The following is a 20,359-nucleotide window of genomic DNA, read 5'->3' on the forward strand; positions in this document are numbered from 1 at the left end:
AAAGACCAGCGACCAAGATTACTACAGAGACCACATCCCTTTATTCGAAACTATTGCAGCACCCCTGAGTGATCTACTAAGGAAAGGACAACCCAACAAAGTTGTATGGGGAGAGGCCCAGGAGAAAGCATATAACACTTTGCGGGAATACTTATTGGGCAAACCAATTTTGAAGTTGCCAGACCCACAGAAACAGTTTGTGTTGCGGGCGGACGCGTCTCAGGTAGGAATTGGAGCAGTACTTATGCAGAATCATGGTGAGAAGCTTCATCCAGTTGCGTATGCAAGTAAGAAGTTATCAGATGCAGAAAAGAAATATTCAACTGTAGAAAGGGAATGTTTAGCCATTGTATGGGGCGTGAATAAATTTCGCCTATATTTAGCCGGTGTGGAGTTCATTTTGCAGACGGATCATAAACCATTGTCTTACCTGGATAAAGCCAAGTTTGCAAATGACTGAGTGATGAGATGGGCGATGACTCTGCAAGGATATAATTATCGTGTTGAGGATATTCCTGGACGGGACAATGTAGTAGCAGACTACCTGAGTAGATTGATGGACTGAGGAACTTCTGAACTGTATAGTAGAATGCTATTCGTTTATGACTGTATTTCATATTTTATTATATTCTACTGTATGTGATTTTCGATTTTTTGTACTCAGAGCTTTATTCAGTTCGATTTGATATATTGTATTGTTGTTTTATTTGGAATTGTTATCGTATTCGTATCATTGACGTCGTTGCTAGTCATGTAATATTATATGTTATAATATTCTTGAGAGGGGAGGCATGTCGCATACGACTTGTTTACCACTTCCGTGTGACTGAGAATGTTCTAGAACCGTACTGTGTCTGGGTGGAATTTTTAGAAGTTGGTTGAATAGGTAATAGGACACTGTATAAGGCAATAGAAGGTAATGGAACATTCTAGAAATTTGTAGTAAGTTCCAGACTCATTATGTATGCTGATGTAATGGTGTGGGTATATATAGGGGAGTTGTTCAGCACTGAGATGAGATCGGGGATCTCGTTGAATTGTATTGGAGTTTAAGTATCTAGTTATTGGAGTAGTGGAGTTTTACCGCGTTATTGTACTTGATGTTTGCAGAGTATAATAATACCAGTACCAGTTGAAACCTCATCTGTTGGCTCCGTGTTCGTATTTTATCATCGCCGCCAGGGAAGTCTTTTTGTTACTGTTGCCATTTTGGTATTTGAACCATCACACCTGTACTATACCAATTACAGTAACATTACGTTGCGTGTGACAGGCCATCACGAATACGTTTTTACCACCAAGTGATATAATTGTTTCCACCAGCTCCACAACACACCACATTTTGAAATGATGGGAATTTGTCGAGGTGTGATATTTAGACAACCAGCGAATTGCACAAGAAACACGTTCTTTTACCAGAGGGATGGGATAGACACACATGGATTCCTCTTTGGATCACCCTTCCCATTTCCTCTAAAGCCTGTAGTGAACTTGTGAAGTGTCGTTGCAAAAGCCAGCGTGGTTGCAGTGGCAGGTGTGGATGCAAAAAGGCAAACTGGATGTGCACAAAACTTTGTCATTATAACTGCGAGATAAAGTACCTGATTACATAATACTGTCCAACATGCCATTAATAGGTCCCAGGTGAGATTCGACTATTTACTTTTCCACACAAAGAATGGTTGTACAATACAAACATCTGTATCTACATGACTAGCAAGAACATTAATTCACCTTTGAGTCACAGTACAAAATGGAACGTTAACATTTTGAAAGTAATATTTTAAGATATGTATGGGTTACAAAAATTGTGTAACTTGCTTGAGCGACCATTTTGTGAATAGAACTTCCTTTATAAGTACATAATATTGATCATTATTACGCCATTGACATGCTCATGCCATCAGAAGTATATTACCACCCTATAGCACCCACCAATTATCATAAAATGACCTTTAGCTGTAATTTTAGTATTTTGGCGGTCACTAATTTTTGCTTAATAGGTGAATATTGATACAATATGTTTCTCATCACACTGATCACATATTGTTACATATACAGCACTAAAGTATCCATTTCAGACCAATTGTACGACTTTTTGATGTGTCGTAATGTATCAAGGGAGGTGATAGCCAGTGTCTGTGTGTCCGAATACATCTTTAGTACAGCTGGATATAATAATACACTGCACTAATGTGAATATATTACAGTAAACATATATGTGAAGTAATTTTCAACTGTTTTTAATTCATGTTTAGATTTATCCAGCTGTGGTTATTATGATGTAGGAGACATGTTATCCAAATACATGCCTTATTATGGTGATCATTTAGCAACTATTAAAGGGTGGTGGTTTTCTTGCAGCGCATGCTTGAATTCAATATAAATAAACAATGTATTTTAAGCTCGTTATGTATGTCGCCATGCGATCGATATCGAACAGGACGAAAGATGGTTGGCTTTGCAGCAGATGGGGCTAACGTTATGAAAGTTCAGATATGAATGGGGTAAGTGTTTTAATTCATCAGGACAACCCTTATTCTGTATGCATACATTGTGTATGTCATCGCTTACATCTAGCAGTCAGTCAAGCATACCAAAATATCCCTGAAATGGTGCTACCTTATGGTACCTTATCTACACTGTATGTCTATCCAGGCTCTAGCCAGAATATAAAAAAAATCTGTAAAAAAAAATTATGAAGTCCTACCGACGCCCGAACAAATTTCTGACACTTCCCAATGCCAACAATCCACCCTCAAAGCCTTTAGAAATTTCAGAACTGCTATTTTGCAAATAATAAATCTTTTGTCAATTGACGAATGACAACAATTAAAAAAAATCAAATCAGTATATAAATGTATTTTATTGTTAAATTTGTACACTGTTAGTAATAGTAAAATTCAAAGAACTGAGCTGAATGGCATATCATATTTATATTCTTCTGACAACTTACCTGTTTATAGCACTCCTATAACACATTTTACACATTTCTTTTTATTTATTTTTGAAAATAGGCATGTTCAACCTGATGTTGCTGGTCTTGTGAATATTGGTTGGGAATGCAGAGGCAGAAAGGGTGTTTGGATCAGCTCATTCGTTTAAGCTATGAGGCAATACTTATTGAGGAATTCCCCTTTCAAAGGGCACTATTGTTGTTTGATGCCTAGCTTGATAACTAGGGGAGTGTCAGAAATTTGTTCGGTCCAAAAATTGCATAAAAAAACATCTGCAGCAGTGTTATATTCCCAAAGTGCCCATACCAAAAGAGGGGGACACTACCCTCCCTAGACCCACTTCCTTTGGCCTCGGGCGATGGGCGACGCATTTTGTCAACAACCAATCACAAGACTGGTTACGAACCAGTTGAGCAAGGCTAACTGAGCCGTGGCCTCTGCTGAACAGGCCACGCCTCCAACTGTGCCGTGCGTTCGGGCAAACCGCTAGGAATTCCTAAATGGAGTCAATTTGTGTAGTTTTCTTGATTTATTCCGCAGATATCGGTAAAATGTAGGCAAGGCTTTGGCGAAATTTGAAGGAGCAACTAATATTATTCAACCTGGTATTTTTTTAGATTTTATTTTTCATTCTTTTCGTCTGTTTTTTCGAGTTTAAAAAATATGAGCTAGCTAAAGCCTTCATCCCTTGTCTATTTATTACACTAGATACCAGCCGATACCCCCCCCCCCACTCATAGGGAGTGCGTACAGTTGATCATAGTTCCTGGGCTCTCGTGCTTCAGTGCTTGGAAGTGTTGAGTGATATAATATTAACGGTTGACCCGAACGCACGGCACACTGGCCTATTCAGAATTTGTCAAGAACCAATCTCAAAACTGGTTACGAACCAGTTGAGCGAGGCTAACCGAGTCGTAACCTCGGCGTGGTTCGTAACCAGTCTTATGATTGGGTGTTGACAAAGTCTGAACTGGCCACGCCTCCAACTGTGTCGTGCGTTCGGACCAACCGTTAATTATTCATAAATGGAGTCAATTTGTGTAGTTTTCTTGATTTATTCTGCAGACAAAGGTAAAATATAGGTAAGACTTTGGCGGAATTTGAAAGAGCAACTAATATTCTTCAACCTGGTATTTTTTATAGATTTTATTTTCATTCTGTTCGTTTTTCCAGTTTAAAAATATGAGCTGGCTGAAGCCTTCATCACTTGTCTATTTTTTACACTAGATACCAACCGATAGCCCCCCCCCCCCCGCTCATAGAAACCGTGTACATTTGATTAGGCCGGTCGGTCGGATTTTTTTTTTAAACTTAATTTCAAATTTAATAGTTGATCCAGGTTTGGCACACAGCAAACGTGTTCGCCATGTTCGCTACCGCTGTACACATGGACGTACACACGATGACAAACCCGGAAGTGAGATTACAATTCCAGGCACTGATTTGACGCTGAAGTAGTGCTAGATGTTGATAACTTACTACAATAGGTTACACACTTTGTTTTCAAATTTACAGAAGTTGTAACTAGAAAAATAAACATCGGCTGCAAAACAGAGGAATGATTGACAGATATTGCCCACAATGTTTTCTATTTTTGATAAAAAGTTCGATGCCTTGTATTTTCGTGGACTGTCATTTCAAAGCAGACAGCTTATAATATCGTCAAACGGTTTGTTACCACCGAGAGTATCCTGCCAGGAAAGCGTAAGAGCGACAAATCCGCGACTAAAAAACTAACTGACAACGTTATAGACTACATATATGTCGAATATTATAAAACATTGAGACCGCGCATTTACGGACGGGAATTTCGACAAAAAATACTTGAAGACGGTGTATGTACGGCGGCAACCCTCCCCGGACGTGTGACCGTGTGTTGCCAGTGATAAGCTTTTTAAATTCCTCCTTATATAACATCCCATCATTCTATTTACTTACTTCTAATCGAAAAACACCCAAGGGAGGGAGGAGTATGTGGCACTGTATGTTCACAGCTATATGTTCACAGCCTTCTGTCTTTTACCACCATTAAAACAATTAATATTATGCACTGTGAATCGATCTTTGTGGAGACACTCATTAATAACAAAATTATTGCAGGCGTCATTTACCGTAAACCAACAACCCCTTCCAATGAATTCCTTGACAGTTTGGAGGAATGTCTTCACCTGTTGTCGGTCAAGGGCACCGAGTGTATTATTGTTGGCGACGTAAACATTGACACAACACAGAATATCCCCTCCCCCTTCGACACAGTACCAGCCCCGATTTAACACGTATGATTTTCTTCAAATAATCAACACTCCCACTGACGTTTATTGAGTCAGAAATCATCGAGCATTTTCCTGTATTTTGCACAATCAAAGGCCTTAAGCATATTTTATCGCCAAATAATATAAATAGAATTTACGACTTTAGTAAATATGATCTATGCGACATGGTCAATGAGTCATGGCAGTGGGTTTATGACTGCTCAGACCCAAATGAAGCTTATTCGGCATTCTACGACAAATATTACAAAATCCAAATTTCAAATCCACTCGTATTAAGTTTAAATTAAACGGAAAACCCTGGCTCACTAACGGTATATAAACTAAAAATTTACAAAACTACTCAAGTCGGCAAAGAAACGCTCATGAATTGTGATCAGTCCAAGGTAAAACTTGGAAAGTAATTAATGAAAATTTGAATAAAACATCTACTAACATAGACCTTCCCAGGCTTGACAGTATATTCCCTAACAAGTATAACTAGTGGATATATAGCTACCGAGTTTAACGAATCCTTTACTAGAATTGGTCCAAACTGGCATCAACAATTAAATCGAATCACAATGTTCATAAGTACCTACGTGGTAGTTACAGTAACTCATTTTTTCTTCGTCCTGTGAGTGAACAGGATGTATTCATTGAAATCAAACACTTAGATATAAGCAAATCGTTTGAGCACGATAATATTCACCCTAAACTGGTTATACATTCGGCAAACATAATTAACATTCATAACATTTCTCGTCGTTTTGCCCACATTGTCAATTGTTCACTTAGTAAGGGTACTTTTTCCGCTTCACTTAAAATTACAAAAGTCCTCCTAATTTAAAAGGCTGTTGATACATTAAATCGTGACATATTATTATGTAAATTAAACCATTACGGTATCTGTGGGACTCAAAGGCTTTGGTTCAAAAAACTGTTTATCAAATCGCCAACGACATAGCCAACTCTTCTACTGCATTTGACTTTAGTCTTTTTGCAGACGTTACAAATTTGTTTAAATACTATAACACAAATTGTATTAATCTTCCCCTAATTAATAATAAACTTCATAGAGTCCGTGAATGGTGCAGTGCCAACAAAGCACCATAAATATGACAAAACAAACTATATGCTTATTACCACACCCCATAACTCATTGCGTATTCAGGGCAGGCTATGCATGGATGGTAAACAAATAGAGGTCGTACGTTCGTCTACTCACGTGGGAGTATCCATTGATCGTCATATGAACTGGAAGTCGCACATTGAAAAGGTTAAAAATCAGGTTGCCCCGAAAGTAGGTCTTATTTCGTCATTATGTCCCCCAGTATAATTATCCTTCTTCTATTGTACAATTCGTTATTATTACCACAAATTATCTATTGTATTGAAATCTGAGGACAATCACATTTTACTTCATTGAAACCTATCCTTTTATTGCAGAAAAAAGTTGTTCGCCTTGTCACTTTCTCTGACCACCATGCTCATTCTGCCCCTCTATTTAAACAACTCAGTCAATGATAATTTTAACATCCCACAACTTAACCTCTCATTATCCAAACACAGTTTCAAGTATGCTGCAACTAAACACTGGAATGCTCTTCCAATTGTATAAAAACTGTTAAAACTATCAAGGCTAATTTAAAGAAATACCTTCTTCAAAACTAATTATAATTTTATTTAGATTAGAATCTAATATTCTGAATTAACTTTTAATTTGAAATATTTATACATTTACTTCAGTTATTTATTTTGCATGTAAATCAATTACTCATTAGTTAATGCAATGCATTATGATGAAATACAGCTGTTATTATCTGTTATGCAGGTCATGCAAATTTATTCATTGTGGGGTCACAGACTCGATTAGTCCAACATGACTACAACTGTGATCCTCACCAAATTATTTTTTGAGAGTTTTTGCTTTCACTTTTTTTTCATTTTCTGTTTACTATTTTATTGTCATTTGAATTGTCTGTAGACATTTGTATTATTTGGTGAAATAAACAAACAAATTACAGACTCTGGCTAAAAGTATGACGCTATATTCAACAACCCATATTCTCTCGTTGTGTTCTATTAATAAACGTGCAGACAGAACGTCAGACAGAGTTTGTTGGTAAGAGGGCACTCATGCGACAGAGCGCCGGCACACACTGTGACACAAACTAATCATTGCGTGCTGCAGCGATTGAGTGCAGTATAGGGTAGGTTGTTGTTTTATATTCTCTACATATTCTATGTTTTAGACATCAATAGACAAGTTTCCATTGAATTCTGAGTTAAATCCTGAAACATATAATATGTGGCATTCCATTTGTCTTGACATTAGAAAGCCTATTGCCACACTGGAATTGTTGCAGTAGTTTAGCATACAATTGCATATGTAATTATGTACATGGTGGCTCACAATTAATAATAACAATACTAAATGTACATCGATATTGAATAGTGTTCACTGTATGTATATATCAACTAAATTCATGCGGGCAGGTTATGAACTATTTTTATACCACTAATGGCCACATGGCCTATTGTTCTGTCAGGCACGTGTATTAATGAAACACAACAAGAAAGTGTTGGATGTCGGATATAACGTCATAATTTGAGTCAGAGTCTATAAACCGCACATTTCAACGTCGAGTAGTGTGCATTGAACTATTCATGAGAGAATTACAAAACGGGCATTGCATATTTTGTTTTGTATATACATTTTTATACGTTCAGCGCTGAGCACTGGTATTGCAACTGATAGCTGAATCTTTCAATTTTAGATTTTCACTCGCCTTACAGCATGAGTAAAATTGATTTGCAAAATAATTTTACGATAATTCGTTGTATAAATGTTTTATAGGTATACAATTTTTAACATTCATTGTGTGTCTGGAATTTGTACTAATAATAGACCAGTTTCTGTTCACTGGAACATAGAAACAAGACAACTAAGGTCCTAGCGTCATCGTTATTTCTATACTTGATGACGCGTTTTTCAGATTCCTACAAACCAGGACAAGAATACCAATCTTTCACAAAAATACGGTCCGTTTGAGTCATATTAAGCCAACCGATAACAAAATTCGGCCTAATTCGTCGTTTTTGTGTGGAAAAATCCCTTCCTTGCATACGAACACCTAATTACGCGAAGAACCTGGAACACTTTCCTGGGGTATTTAAAACTAAAAAATTGCATTCCAGCTCAGCATCCAATCAGCGACGGCCTAACGCTTAGATGACAATTTCGGTTTCAAATACCCCGGCTTAGTGTTCTAGGTTCTTCGCGTAATTAGGTGTTCGTATGCAAGGGATTTTTCCACACAAAAACGACGAATTAGGTCGAATTTTGTTCTCGGTTGGCCTAATATAACCCCAACGGACCATATTTTTGTGAAAGATTGGTATTTTTGTCCTGATTTGTAGGAATCTGAAAAACGCGTTTCACAACTTGTCTCTTATTTAGTTTTATGCGTCATTCAAGATGGCGGCCCCATGTAGTAAATATTGTATTTATTTTATTATCACGTGTGCGCCAACTGACTGTGATTGAACTATAAAAATAGAAGTTTAAAATCAAATCATGCACCAGATGTTCGATCCGCGCCTTTCACACATCATGCCAGATCTCGCACCTATTCATTGTTGCATTCCATGGTTTAGTGTGTGCATTTCACTTTTGAATTATAGTTTCGAGAATTGTTTTATTTCGAGAATAGTTTGAATCTTAATTTTTTTAAATCTGTTTTTAATTTCCAATACTAAATTGTTCACCATATGTGTTATATTAACCAAATAATCATTGTGCTTCCCATCGGAGAACAATACTCGACACAATTTGACACTTATGCTGACAACAATAATACTACATGTGGCATATTTGTTCGTACATACAATAATGTGGTCATAAACGGTCCTCCAGTTGCAATTATACATATGTGATATATTTGTACATGCATATAAGTAACTTATTAAACACCAAATCACATGGGTTGAATTGTAAAACAAACTTAAGTTGTATAGCAATTGTTTCTGTTATGTTATGTTTCTGTTATAATACGGATTTCAGTGGAGTTAATAATACTAATAACAACTTATTTACTGATATTGCGAATGTGACAGACACGCCCGATGCATGACAGAAGAATAGAATATTACAAAAACAGAAAATAATAATATACAGAAACAAGCACTAATACATTTTCAAAAATGAACAAATGGTTATTGAAATGGTTAAAATAGTTCGATACTGTTTTTGATAGCGTGTGGTAAGCCGTTCAATAAAACTAAACCAGTAACAGGAAACGCCCTACCACCACAAGCTACTAAATTAGATTTTGGTACAACACACTGGCTAGAGAAGCGTAACCAAGATGCCAGTGGCATGTATCATATCATCATGTCGCTTATATAGACTGAGGCCTTGTATCTTGAATTCTAATTTTAACCAATGTAGTTTAATAATGGTTGGAGTGATATGGTCATATATTTCACTGCAAACGATAAGTCGAGAAGCAGATTCTGAGTCCTCTGCAATTTAGAAATCAGAACACTGAATAAATCAGGAAATTACAGTAGTCTATTCATGAACTGACAAGGCCGTGTACAAACATTTCGATAGTTTCAATGGATAAACATTTCATAATTTGTGATATTCTTTGAAGGTGATAAAATGACGTTTTACAGCTGTATACAATATGTATGGTTAGCACCATCTACCTGTTAAACATAACACCATGTGTCCGTACACTATTCGTCACGGAAACCAATGTACCATCAATGTTTACATAATTTATACTGTTTTTTGCTGTGGCTTTCCAATTAATACAAGTTGACAGCTTTTAATTTTGACATAAGTATGTATATACGGGACTTAATATCGTAAATTATCCTGGCCATTCATGGAATTGAGTTCAAACTTTATGTACCCAAATCAAATCCAGCACTCTAAAAGAACTGAAATAATAAAGTTTTGCACTCGCCCAAAATTTCTACAAGAACACTTTTAGTACTATAGAACCTCTTATTGGCTGACTATTGAATTCTTTCTAATGTGAAAAAAATGATATCCAGCCAAATCTATATTGCCTTATTCCTAATGTAAAAACAGTGGAGATAACATGATACAACTTTGACGACTGGTCCAGTTAGTCAATAGCACCTGGCTCTAAAACGAAACCAAACCTGTGCAACTATTTGACGGGTCGTATATTATCCCCACGAACCACATCATCACTCAGTTCTAAGCATTTGTGTTCACGCCACTCTCATACATAATCAACTGCACAATGATGGTGCAATTAAATTCACCGCCGTTTATCATCATCGTTTAATCTATATTGAGTATATATTTACAGACTATTCCGCATCAAGTTGTACCAAAATGGTTTTTGTGCCAACTGATCCTGTATCACTACTGGTGTTGTTGATGACAATGCTCTTAGCATGGATAACCACCCAACACTACCTGGTACCTTGCAAGAACTTCCCACCCGGACCTTGGGGCTTACCTATCATTGGCAGCTTTATGTACTTCGGATCTGACATACACACAGACATGATGAAACTCTCGAAGAAATATGGTGATGTTTATAGTCTGAAGATGGGATCTCATACAGCCATTGTTGTCAGTGGAGTGAAGGCTATACAAGAATGTCTCGTGCAGAAAGGAAATGATTTCGCTGATAGACCTGATACGTGGACGATCGACCTCTTTAACCCAAGATATGAAGGTACACATTTCTAGCAGTGGATTGTCAGTCGTTTCTCCAAATTTCAAATGATACAATGTTATGTAGTGTTATGGTATAAATGTATATCCTTCAACAGGTATTGTTCGTGGTCATTTCGACAATAAATGGCAACACCGTAGGCAATTCGCCCATGCAACGCTTAGAAGCTTCGGATTTGGTAAAACAAGTATGGAGAGTAAAATATGTGAGGAGATCTTGTTTTTGTTAGACGAATTTCGGGTAAGACTATACTATAAACCCAAAATCTAATATAATTCACTCTATTTAATAACAAATTGCTATTATCGCTGACAAGCTTTCAGTTCATGTCAATGGAAGGTTATCATATATCCCATGATTTGATTTGCATGTTTCTGCATGGCTATTCTGTGGCTAGACTATTCACTTAGCATGTATAATACGTAGTACAATACCCTTTGTATAAACAATTTCTCCAAAATAAATTCAGTTCACGCAAAAACAAAAATATCCACTGTGTGATAATAATTTTATCTTATTTTAGGATATTCAAAATCAACCTATCAACGCAGGCAATATCATTAACAGGAGTGTTTCCAACATAATTTGTTCAATAACGTTTGGTAAACGATTCAAATATTCTGATCCAAATTTTGTTTTTATTGTTGATATCTTGGGGAAATTATTTGAGAGCCACGGTAAAGTGTACGTCTTGGATTTTCTACCATTTCTGAGACCATTTAACCAGTCAAATATAAAAACTTTCATTGCAACTCGTAAAGATGTTGGGAAGTTCTGCAAACAGCAGATTGATGAGCATCGTGAAGTATTTGATTCAAACCACATTGGAGACTTCATCGATGCATGCTTGGCTGAGCGGACCAAACACAATAGCAAAGTAGATTTCACTGACGATCAGTTAAAATTTATGTTAGTGGATATCTTTGGCGCCGGCACTGAAACTGTAATGATTACACTTACATGGGGATTACTGTTTATGGTTCTACATCCAGAGATACAGGAGAGAGTGTATAATGAATTAGATCAGGTATGTGAGGTATATAATTATATATCTATATGATTATATATGATTTTCGAATGACCTGCTCAAATTCAACAGCATTCATGTAAATGATTCTAGCAATTGTACAAATTGGATAAAGTCCCAACTGATGTAATCTTGGTTTTTTAAATCTTGAACAAAGGTTGTTGGAGCAAATCGCCTTCCGAGACTCAATGATCGTAAACACTTGCCTTATACGGAAGCCACTCTTTTGGAGATACAACGAATTGGAAGTATTCTACCATTCGCACTACCACATCGTGCCTTGAGAGATACTGCTCTTGGTGGATACAATATTCCCAGTGGAACTGCAGTCACTATATTACTTTGGTGAGTGATATCTGTACGTATTCAGTGAGCAGCTGGCCTAATTATATGCGTATTATCGCCTGTGTATTATACATAATCACTATATATGAGCATAATATAATTAGAATAATTAGAAGAAATTGATCAACTGCATACAATGTACATTCAGGAATACTTGGTTAATAAATTAGTGTACAGTCGTACTCGAGATGTTATGAGGTGTATTATCTTTAACATGGTGCCAATTTGCACTAATTCTTTTTTATAATAACCCTTGCAACAGGTCGATTCATAGAGATCCAAATACGTGGCCAGATCCAGACAAATTTGACCCTATGAGGTTTTACGATGAAAAGAACAATACAGTCAAGAAGTCGGAAAATTTCATGCCTTTTTCTGCAGGTGAATAAGTTTTATTGTAAATGTTTTCTTGGTTGGTGTTTACGTTAGGAGTTTTGTAATACGTAATGTCACAATCCGATGGGGGTATAAGGCTCCAATTCATTTTTTATATATTTTATTGTAATTTATGAATAGTTTTTGATTTACTTGACGTTGTTTTGTTTTGTATATGTCGTACCTCGGTCGCCTTAACTACATCTGACTCAATGCAATATCGTGCAAATCTAGCTTAAGAGTCAACCTATCAGAGCAGGGGTTACCAACTTCTGAAAATATAAAGAGGAGAAAAACAAAATACCACGTGTTTCTAAAATCCAACTAGTTTAAAATAGTTTTATTATTTTTATCTATGGTGAATACACCATGTAAAATAAATCTGTAAAGTAAATCTTGCTAGGGAAGTAAATATTTATTCCATGTGATGAAAGATGTTCTGTATCTGTAACTTGTTCCCGAATAGTTGAAATAGGTCATTTTGCACTTGTGCATGTCTTTACCATGAAATATTAGATCAAAATACCAGTCCAATAAATGAATTGAAGATGATAAAGTATCACAAGTTCTGAACTGCAGAATTTCTCACTATAGCACCAGATTCCAAGCTTGTCCATTAAAAACAACCAGCTCAATTGCTCTGATACTTGGTATCAAATTGCGCTGGCAGTTTTCAAGAAGAATTCATTGCTCGACTTTGCTACCACAATGTTCTCATTGTAGTACAAATCACAGAAATCGACTCATGGACTGATATGATCGACAGTTTGCCAAATATAACCACAGATATGGGTGAATGCAAGTGTTGATGAAAACACAAGACCTGTGACACAACCCCACCGCCGTATTCTTTTCCATGTGAGAAAACAAGTTGAAGAAAACCTAAATTAGCTTGAAAAGAGGACACCATCGAGTGCGCACAAGGTCACCTTGAGTTCACCCAATTCTAGTATCAGAACCCAACAGGCCCAACAAGATTAGAATATGCTCGTAGTTTAAAATTGTTTTAAACCACTAGAAATATGTGTGACGATATCTACATTGGTGGCATCGATAAAACAGATCACGACAAGCACCTAGAGCAAGTTTGCAGACAACTGCACGACAATGACTTCACAATCAACCAACATTTTTGCATACAAATGGGTAAACTCGATACATTCCTCTACAAGCTAGCACCATAATTTGTCTGCTTTAAGCATGAACATGCTATTTACCGGACAACTGTTGAAGGAATGGAGGAATTAATCTGCCAGCAAGAAGCACAATGTGTTTCCATTGGAATGCCGATACTTTGTTAAAAATATATAATACTATATAGGTCACGTTTCACGATTTAACTGCACTTCTAATTAACGTTCGGAGAAGGTTGGAGGAAAATGCAATAGCCAGCTGGATTTAAGTCTCACGTCTTGATTGTGTTATGCATTTGTAGTTTTGTATTTCAATGTTGTATTTTTGTAGGTCGACGTGTCTGTATGGGTGAACAGTTGGCAAAACATGAATTATTTCTATACTTCTCAGCCATGATGCATCAGTTCAAGTTCACCTTGCCAGTCGGAACCAAGAAACCCTGCACTGAGGGTGTTCTGGGTATAACATTGGTCCCCAAACAATATGACGTTGTCATCAAAGAAAGACACACTTGATTTGTTTGTGTGATGTCATTATTTGTATTATATGGAACATGCACACACATGTGGATTTTGAATATTTTTACTAACATTAGTGTTGGATTTCAATAGAACATTGACATACAAAAGTATATATATATAACGTACATAACAAGGTAAAGACGTGTCATGTTTCAATGGGCACACATTAAAAACCATATAAAATAGTTTAGAACATTTTGGGATAATATAGGTTGGGAATTGCCATTGTACTATTATACAGTTAAGATGAATATTGTTTTAATCAAAAGGCGCCATTGCTGGCTATCACAAAATGCGTCAATATCGAAATAGGTTGGTTGTTTACTATATTATTTTATAGGAATTATATAATTTGAATATTTTTAGAAGCATAATATAAAGGCGCAAATATTCGAGACGACATTTCAAATACCCCCAAACTGAATTATTGGAACAAATATAATTTACTACACTATGTAATAAAGTAATAAATTTGATATTGTAGAGACACTCGTGAAATGTTTTCTATCTGTAACTCAAATTGGTTCCAACTGTCATTATTTTTATGTTTAGACTACATTTATGTTATGTAAATATCACTATATTGAAATAATGTATGCAGGAATAATAAAGGAAGTTGATATATTTATTGTGTGTTGTAAGACATGTGAAATGTTCTTATATGGAGGGGAAAATATACCTGTATGAAATATTCTGTATATAGTGATTTATTATAGAAAATAGCAAAAGCGCAGAGATAATATAAATTAACAATTATTTCAACTAATGGTATATATTTATCATGTCATGTTCTTTTCAGTACGTTGTTCGTGAAATTGTGTGGAACTGCTTTTTCCTATTGAGTTTGAATGAGTGTGAAAATCATGTGACGTTGTGCTATTTTAGCAATCAGGGTACCGCTCTTTACTGAGCATATAGTATTTGAAGTAATAACCATGCTCATTCAGGAATCCAAAGTTGTATTAATATGTTTATTTACAAAACGTGTAACGTACATAACACAAACTATTATACATTTCAAAAGTTAAGATCAATAATACCTAGTTTCTGTTGCAATTAGGGGAAATGTTAGTCCTGCTAAAGATAAAGTAATGTGACCACAAAAGCAAGATTGTTGCATATCTGTTGTCTTTTATCTGATCACAAATTTCTACATATTAATATGCAATCAAATTGGATATTAACATCATTGGTCATGTGACCATGTAAATTGTTTCTGAATAAATTTGTAGTGTCTGGTCAGTAATTGGGAGTGAATAATATGTTAATATAATGTCAATACAAATCAGATTTTCAAAATTTGCAATCTAATATATGGTCACAAACTTATTTGCTATTTTTTGTATCCAAACTCAAGTAAGGTGCATGTCTTTAGTATCGTAATCGTGTGTTATGGTATTACACAATTAAACAAACACAAATTAAAACACTTTACAAATTTATGAGTACGAAGAATAAACCCAACACGAACGTGTAACAAGTGACTAACATACAATGTATGTTTGGGATTATACAACTTTGTGTCAGTTAAAGTTTACTCATCAGATCTATATTTGTGATCTGTTGTATAAGTTGATATGCATGTAGGGGGTAATCGAACCATTCATAAATATATTTGCAACCAGAAACGCACATATCATTAATCAAATCACTAACTGGACATGTATCAATTTGTTTTAAATATCAATGAAGAGGGTAAATGTGTGAAAAGATATAATAATATAGCAAAATATTAAGGAAATTGCTGTCAGTCGATCATATTTGATGCAATTGTGAAACTAGATGCCTTGACACATTTAATTGAAGAAAAAACATGTTACCGATACATTTTGTAAAAAAAAGATGGCTGCCAGTCATCATGTATTATGTATGTACCAAATTTGAATGAGAACTGACAAAGCATTCCACATTTTCAAAAAAAAGATGTCTGCCAGTCGGCCACATTCGATTTGATTATGAAACCAACTGACGTAATTGTAATGTTGTTATCTGATATGTAAACATCGTATCTGTTCCTGCCATCTGGCGCATGAGTCATGGTCATTGCTATAAATAAATCACTTGTACTTTAGCATTGAAACGGGTTGTATCTAGTCTTACTTGCTCCCTATTACCCAGGCATTGATATACGGGGTTGTCAATACGTTACATTGGCGACGACGGATTCAGGAACTCATGGCGTCCGAAAGCATCCCTCACTATGAACCATTCCAAGTCCACGAGGAACCTAGCACCTCTGGAAAAAGGTGGGAGGAATGGTTGGAAGGATTTCAAATCCTGATGATCGCGTGTGACATCACGAGCACTAAGAGACAACGAGCTCTACTTATCCACTACGCGGAGAAAGAAGTACGACGTGAAATCAAAGCACTCCCAGACACCGGCGAAGAAGACGATGTCAAGAAACTCATCGAAGCTCTCAACAAACGTTTTGCTCCAAAACGAACGAAAGCGTACGAAAAACACGTGTTTCGTCAAGCAAAGCAAAAAGATGGTGAGTCGACGGTACCACGCCCGGTTACAACTTCTTGTGGCAAACTGCAATTATGCCAACCCTGACGAGGAAGTTTGCACACAAATCATTGAACACTGTACGTCGCAAAGACTAAGACGGCGAGCATTGAGAGAAGACATGAAGCTAGAAGACTTGTTAAACTTTGCCAAAACGATGGAAGTCTCTGAATCTCAGGCTGCGGACATCGAGGGCAACCTGCATGCGTCAACAGTCAACGCAGTTAGCCGAGGCTTCAAGTCTAAACATAATAAACGTGGAAAACCAAAACGGGTAGCCATCAATGAATCGCGATCAACCTCTCGATTATGCTACTTTTGTGGGGGCGATTATCCTCATGACGGACCGTGCCCGGCAAAAGGCAAGAAATGTAAATCATGCAGGAAAGATGGACATTTTGCCAAAGTTTGCAGATCCAAACCAAACAAGGAAAGAGACCGCAAACCAAAACGATCTATAAGGCGAGTGGACGCTGACACAGATTCGAGTAGTGAGTCCAGCCGAGACACCGACCAAGCGACATACGTATTCGGTATACGCACGGAAACTATTCACGCAACCAAGGCAAAGTTTCCAACAGCTGACATCACAATTCACGGTAAGAAAATTAAATTCTTGATTGATACTGGTGCATCGATCAACATAATGGATGAAAGTGACTTTGAAAAACGGGAAAGTCAAGTTGAGACAGACTTATACAAAAGTATTTCCATACAAGAGTCAATATCCAATCGAAACCCTAGGCGAATTCCGGACAGACATCAAATGTAAAACGAATACTGGAAGAAAATCGCTATCGAATATATTAATTCATGTCGTCAAGCGCAACGGTAATTTCGGGGAATCGCTACTAAGTTTTCAGACAGCAGAAGATTTGGGACTCATACAAATAATTAAACAAGTCGGGAGACAGACCGCAACAGACAAACTAGTGAGCGAATACAATGATTTATTCACAGGCCTAGGCCGACGACTGATGAAATCATTCAAGATCTGAACAACTCCACAGTGTTTTCCAAACTTGATCTGAATCAAGGCTATCATCAACTCGAGCTAACACCGGCATCGAGGTACATTACTACATTTAGTACACACGTTGGTCTACGCCGGTATAAGCGACTCAATTTTGGAATATTATCGGCATCCGAAATATTCCAAAACGCTATTAGACAAGCAATCGAGGGTATACCAGGCGCAAAGAACATTAGCGATGATATACTCATACACGGCAAAATGCAGGAAGACCATCAAAACAGTCTGAAAGCTGTATTCCAACGACTACGCAAAAGAAAACTTACTCTAAACAAACGAAAATGTGAATTCAACAAATCAAATCTCATATTCTACGGTCATCGATTTTCAGCGGAAGGTATGTCACCAGACCCAGATAAAGTCGCGGCTGTCAAGAATGCCGAAGCCCCAACAAACGCAACTGAGGTGAGAAGTTTACTCGGTATGGTAACATATTTCTCACGATTTATACCCGACCTAGCGACTATTACGCAACCCCTTCGATTATTAACCGTAAAAGACACGGTATGGGAATGGTCGAGTACTCATCGTAATGCGCTCAAAGATCGATTAACATGCAATTCATTCATGGCATACTTTGATCTGAATAAAGAGACTGAAATCGTAGTAGACGCAAGCCCTGTTGGTCTAGAAGCAATGCTCACTCAGAAAAATGGTGATGAAGACGCACCACGAGTTCTGAGTTACGCGAGCAGATAACTTACTCCAGTCGAACAAAGATATTCTCAGACAGAACGCCAGGCGTTAGCTGTTGTATGGGCGTGTGAACATTATCATTTATACGTATATGGCAAACCTGTAACCATAGTAACCGATCACAAACCGCTAGAGCGTCTCTACAACAACCCAAATGCTAAACCGCCAGCCAGAATCGAGAGATGGGCTCTACGGCTACAAGACTATTTATTCAAGATCGTGTATAGGCCGGGAAAAGACAATCCAGCTGATTAGATGTCGAGACACCCGAACACGAAAAGCACGCCAAACAGGAGACAAGAGAAAGTCACTAAAGAATATATCAACTTTATCGCTGGTCATGCAGCACCCACGGCGCTAACCTTGGATGAAATCAAAGAAGAAACAAAATCTGATCCCACACTGCAAGCCGTAAACATGGCGATTAAAACTGGTAGATGGTACGACCACACGAATTCTTCAGACATCGATTCTACAGACATCGACCGAATTTCTTTCGAAATGGTGCGAAAAGAAAGGGAATCTCTAACACTGGTGTCAACTCAAGATCTAATTTTACGCGGATCACGAATTATCATTCCAAAATCGTTACAAGAGCGGACAGTTAGTCTTGCCCACGAAGGACACCAGGGTGTAGTCAAAACGAAAAGATTACTGAGAGAAAAAGTTTATTTTCCCAACATTGACAAGCTGGTGGAAAATAAAATCAAAACCTGCTTAGCCTGTCAAGCCGCCACACCACAAAATAGGCGCGAACCGTTACAAATGACGTCACTTCCTGACTACGCATGGCAACACGTGTCGATGGACTTCTGTGGGCCGTTCCCCAGCGGAGATTATTTACTCGTGATAATAGATAACTATTCCAGATTTGTTGTTGTTGAAATAATACGATCTACTTCATCGCGAATCGTAATTCCGATACTCGACAAAGTATTCTCGGAATATGGTATCCCTGAAATCGCAACATCAGACAATGGACCGCCGTTCCAGGGCCACGAGTTTAGAGACTTTGCAAGACATCTTGGTTTTAAACACCGTAAAGTTACTCCCCTATGGCCACAGGCAAACGGAGAGGCGGAACAAATGATGAGAACGCTAGGAAAAGCCATCCGCACAGCGCAAGTTGAAGGGAAGTCGTGGAAACACGAAATGTACACATTTCTGAGAAATTATCATGCGACACCACACAGCACTACTGGTCAGTCAAAATGTGGGTCTACGGGGTCGATAAGGCGTCTCTGAGTCAGCAGTGTTATGTATGTTGGGAGCTCCACAGCTGAAAACAGCTGGGACTGACAACACAGCTAGGACTGACAGTGATGGGGAACGCGTCCCCCTCCTTGTAGGAGACCATCACTGTGTTGTCTGTGTGGAGCAGAACTCTGTGGTCTCGAACTACAGGTAGAAAGTGTGGTAGTGCTAAGTGCACTGCTTTCAGTTCAAGCCAGTTGATATGGCAGTCCCAAAACTAATGCGGGGGCCATATACATTGGTCTTGATCGTCCAATTGATGCGCTCCCAACCCAAGGGAGGCATCTGTTACCAGAGTCATAGCTGTGGTGAGTGGGTCCAAGGGAACCTCCTGTCCGATGCTGGCAAGTGACGACAACCAGGGCAGGGCTTCCTTCGCTTGGTCCGAGATCAATACCCACCTGTCTAGTTCCCATAGGTGAGCTCGGTGTTGTAGCAATAAGCATTGTACCCTTTGAGCGGCATTAGTTCTTGGAGGGACACTGAGGGAATGCTGACCAGGTGTTCGGCTAGGCTGCTTAGCACCAA

General features: G+C 37.6%; 1 protein-coding gene across 1 annotated transcript; it reads left to right on the plus strand.

Annotated features, from left to right (window-relative positions):
• Positions 1-7,330: 7,330 nt before the first annotated feature.
• LOC100370324 (cytochrome P450 2U1-like) lies at positions 7,331-14,826 on the plus strand. Its single transcript, XM_085507347.1, has 7 exons — positions 7,331-7,419; positions 10,561-10,935; positions 11,033-11,175; positions 11,459-11,962; positions 12,120-12,307; positions 12,570-12,688; positions 14,147-14,826. Exons 2-7 carry the CDS (start codon positions 10,587-10,589, stop codon positions 14,329-14,331), a joined length of 1,488 nt encoding a protein of 495 aa, XP_085363473.1. The 5' UTR covers positions 7,331-7,419; positions 10,561-10,586; the 3' UTR covers positions 14,332-14,826.
• The last annotated feature ends 5,533 nt before the right edge of the window (positions 14,827-20,359 follow it).

This window comes from Saccoglossus kowalevskii, chromosome 13 (assembly GCF_978046115.1).
Source record: "Saccoglossus kowalevskii chromosome 13, keSacKowa6.1, whole genome shotgun sequence".
Classification (NCBI taxonomy): Eukaryota; Metazoa; Hemichordata; class Enteropneusta; family Harrimaniidae; genus Saccoglossus; species Saccoglossus kowalevskii.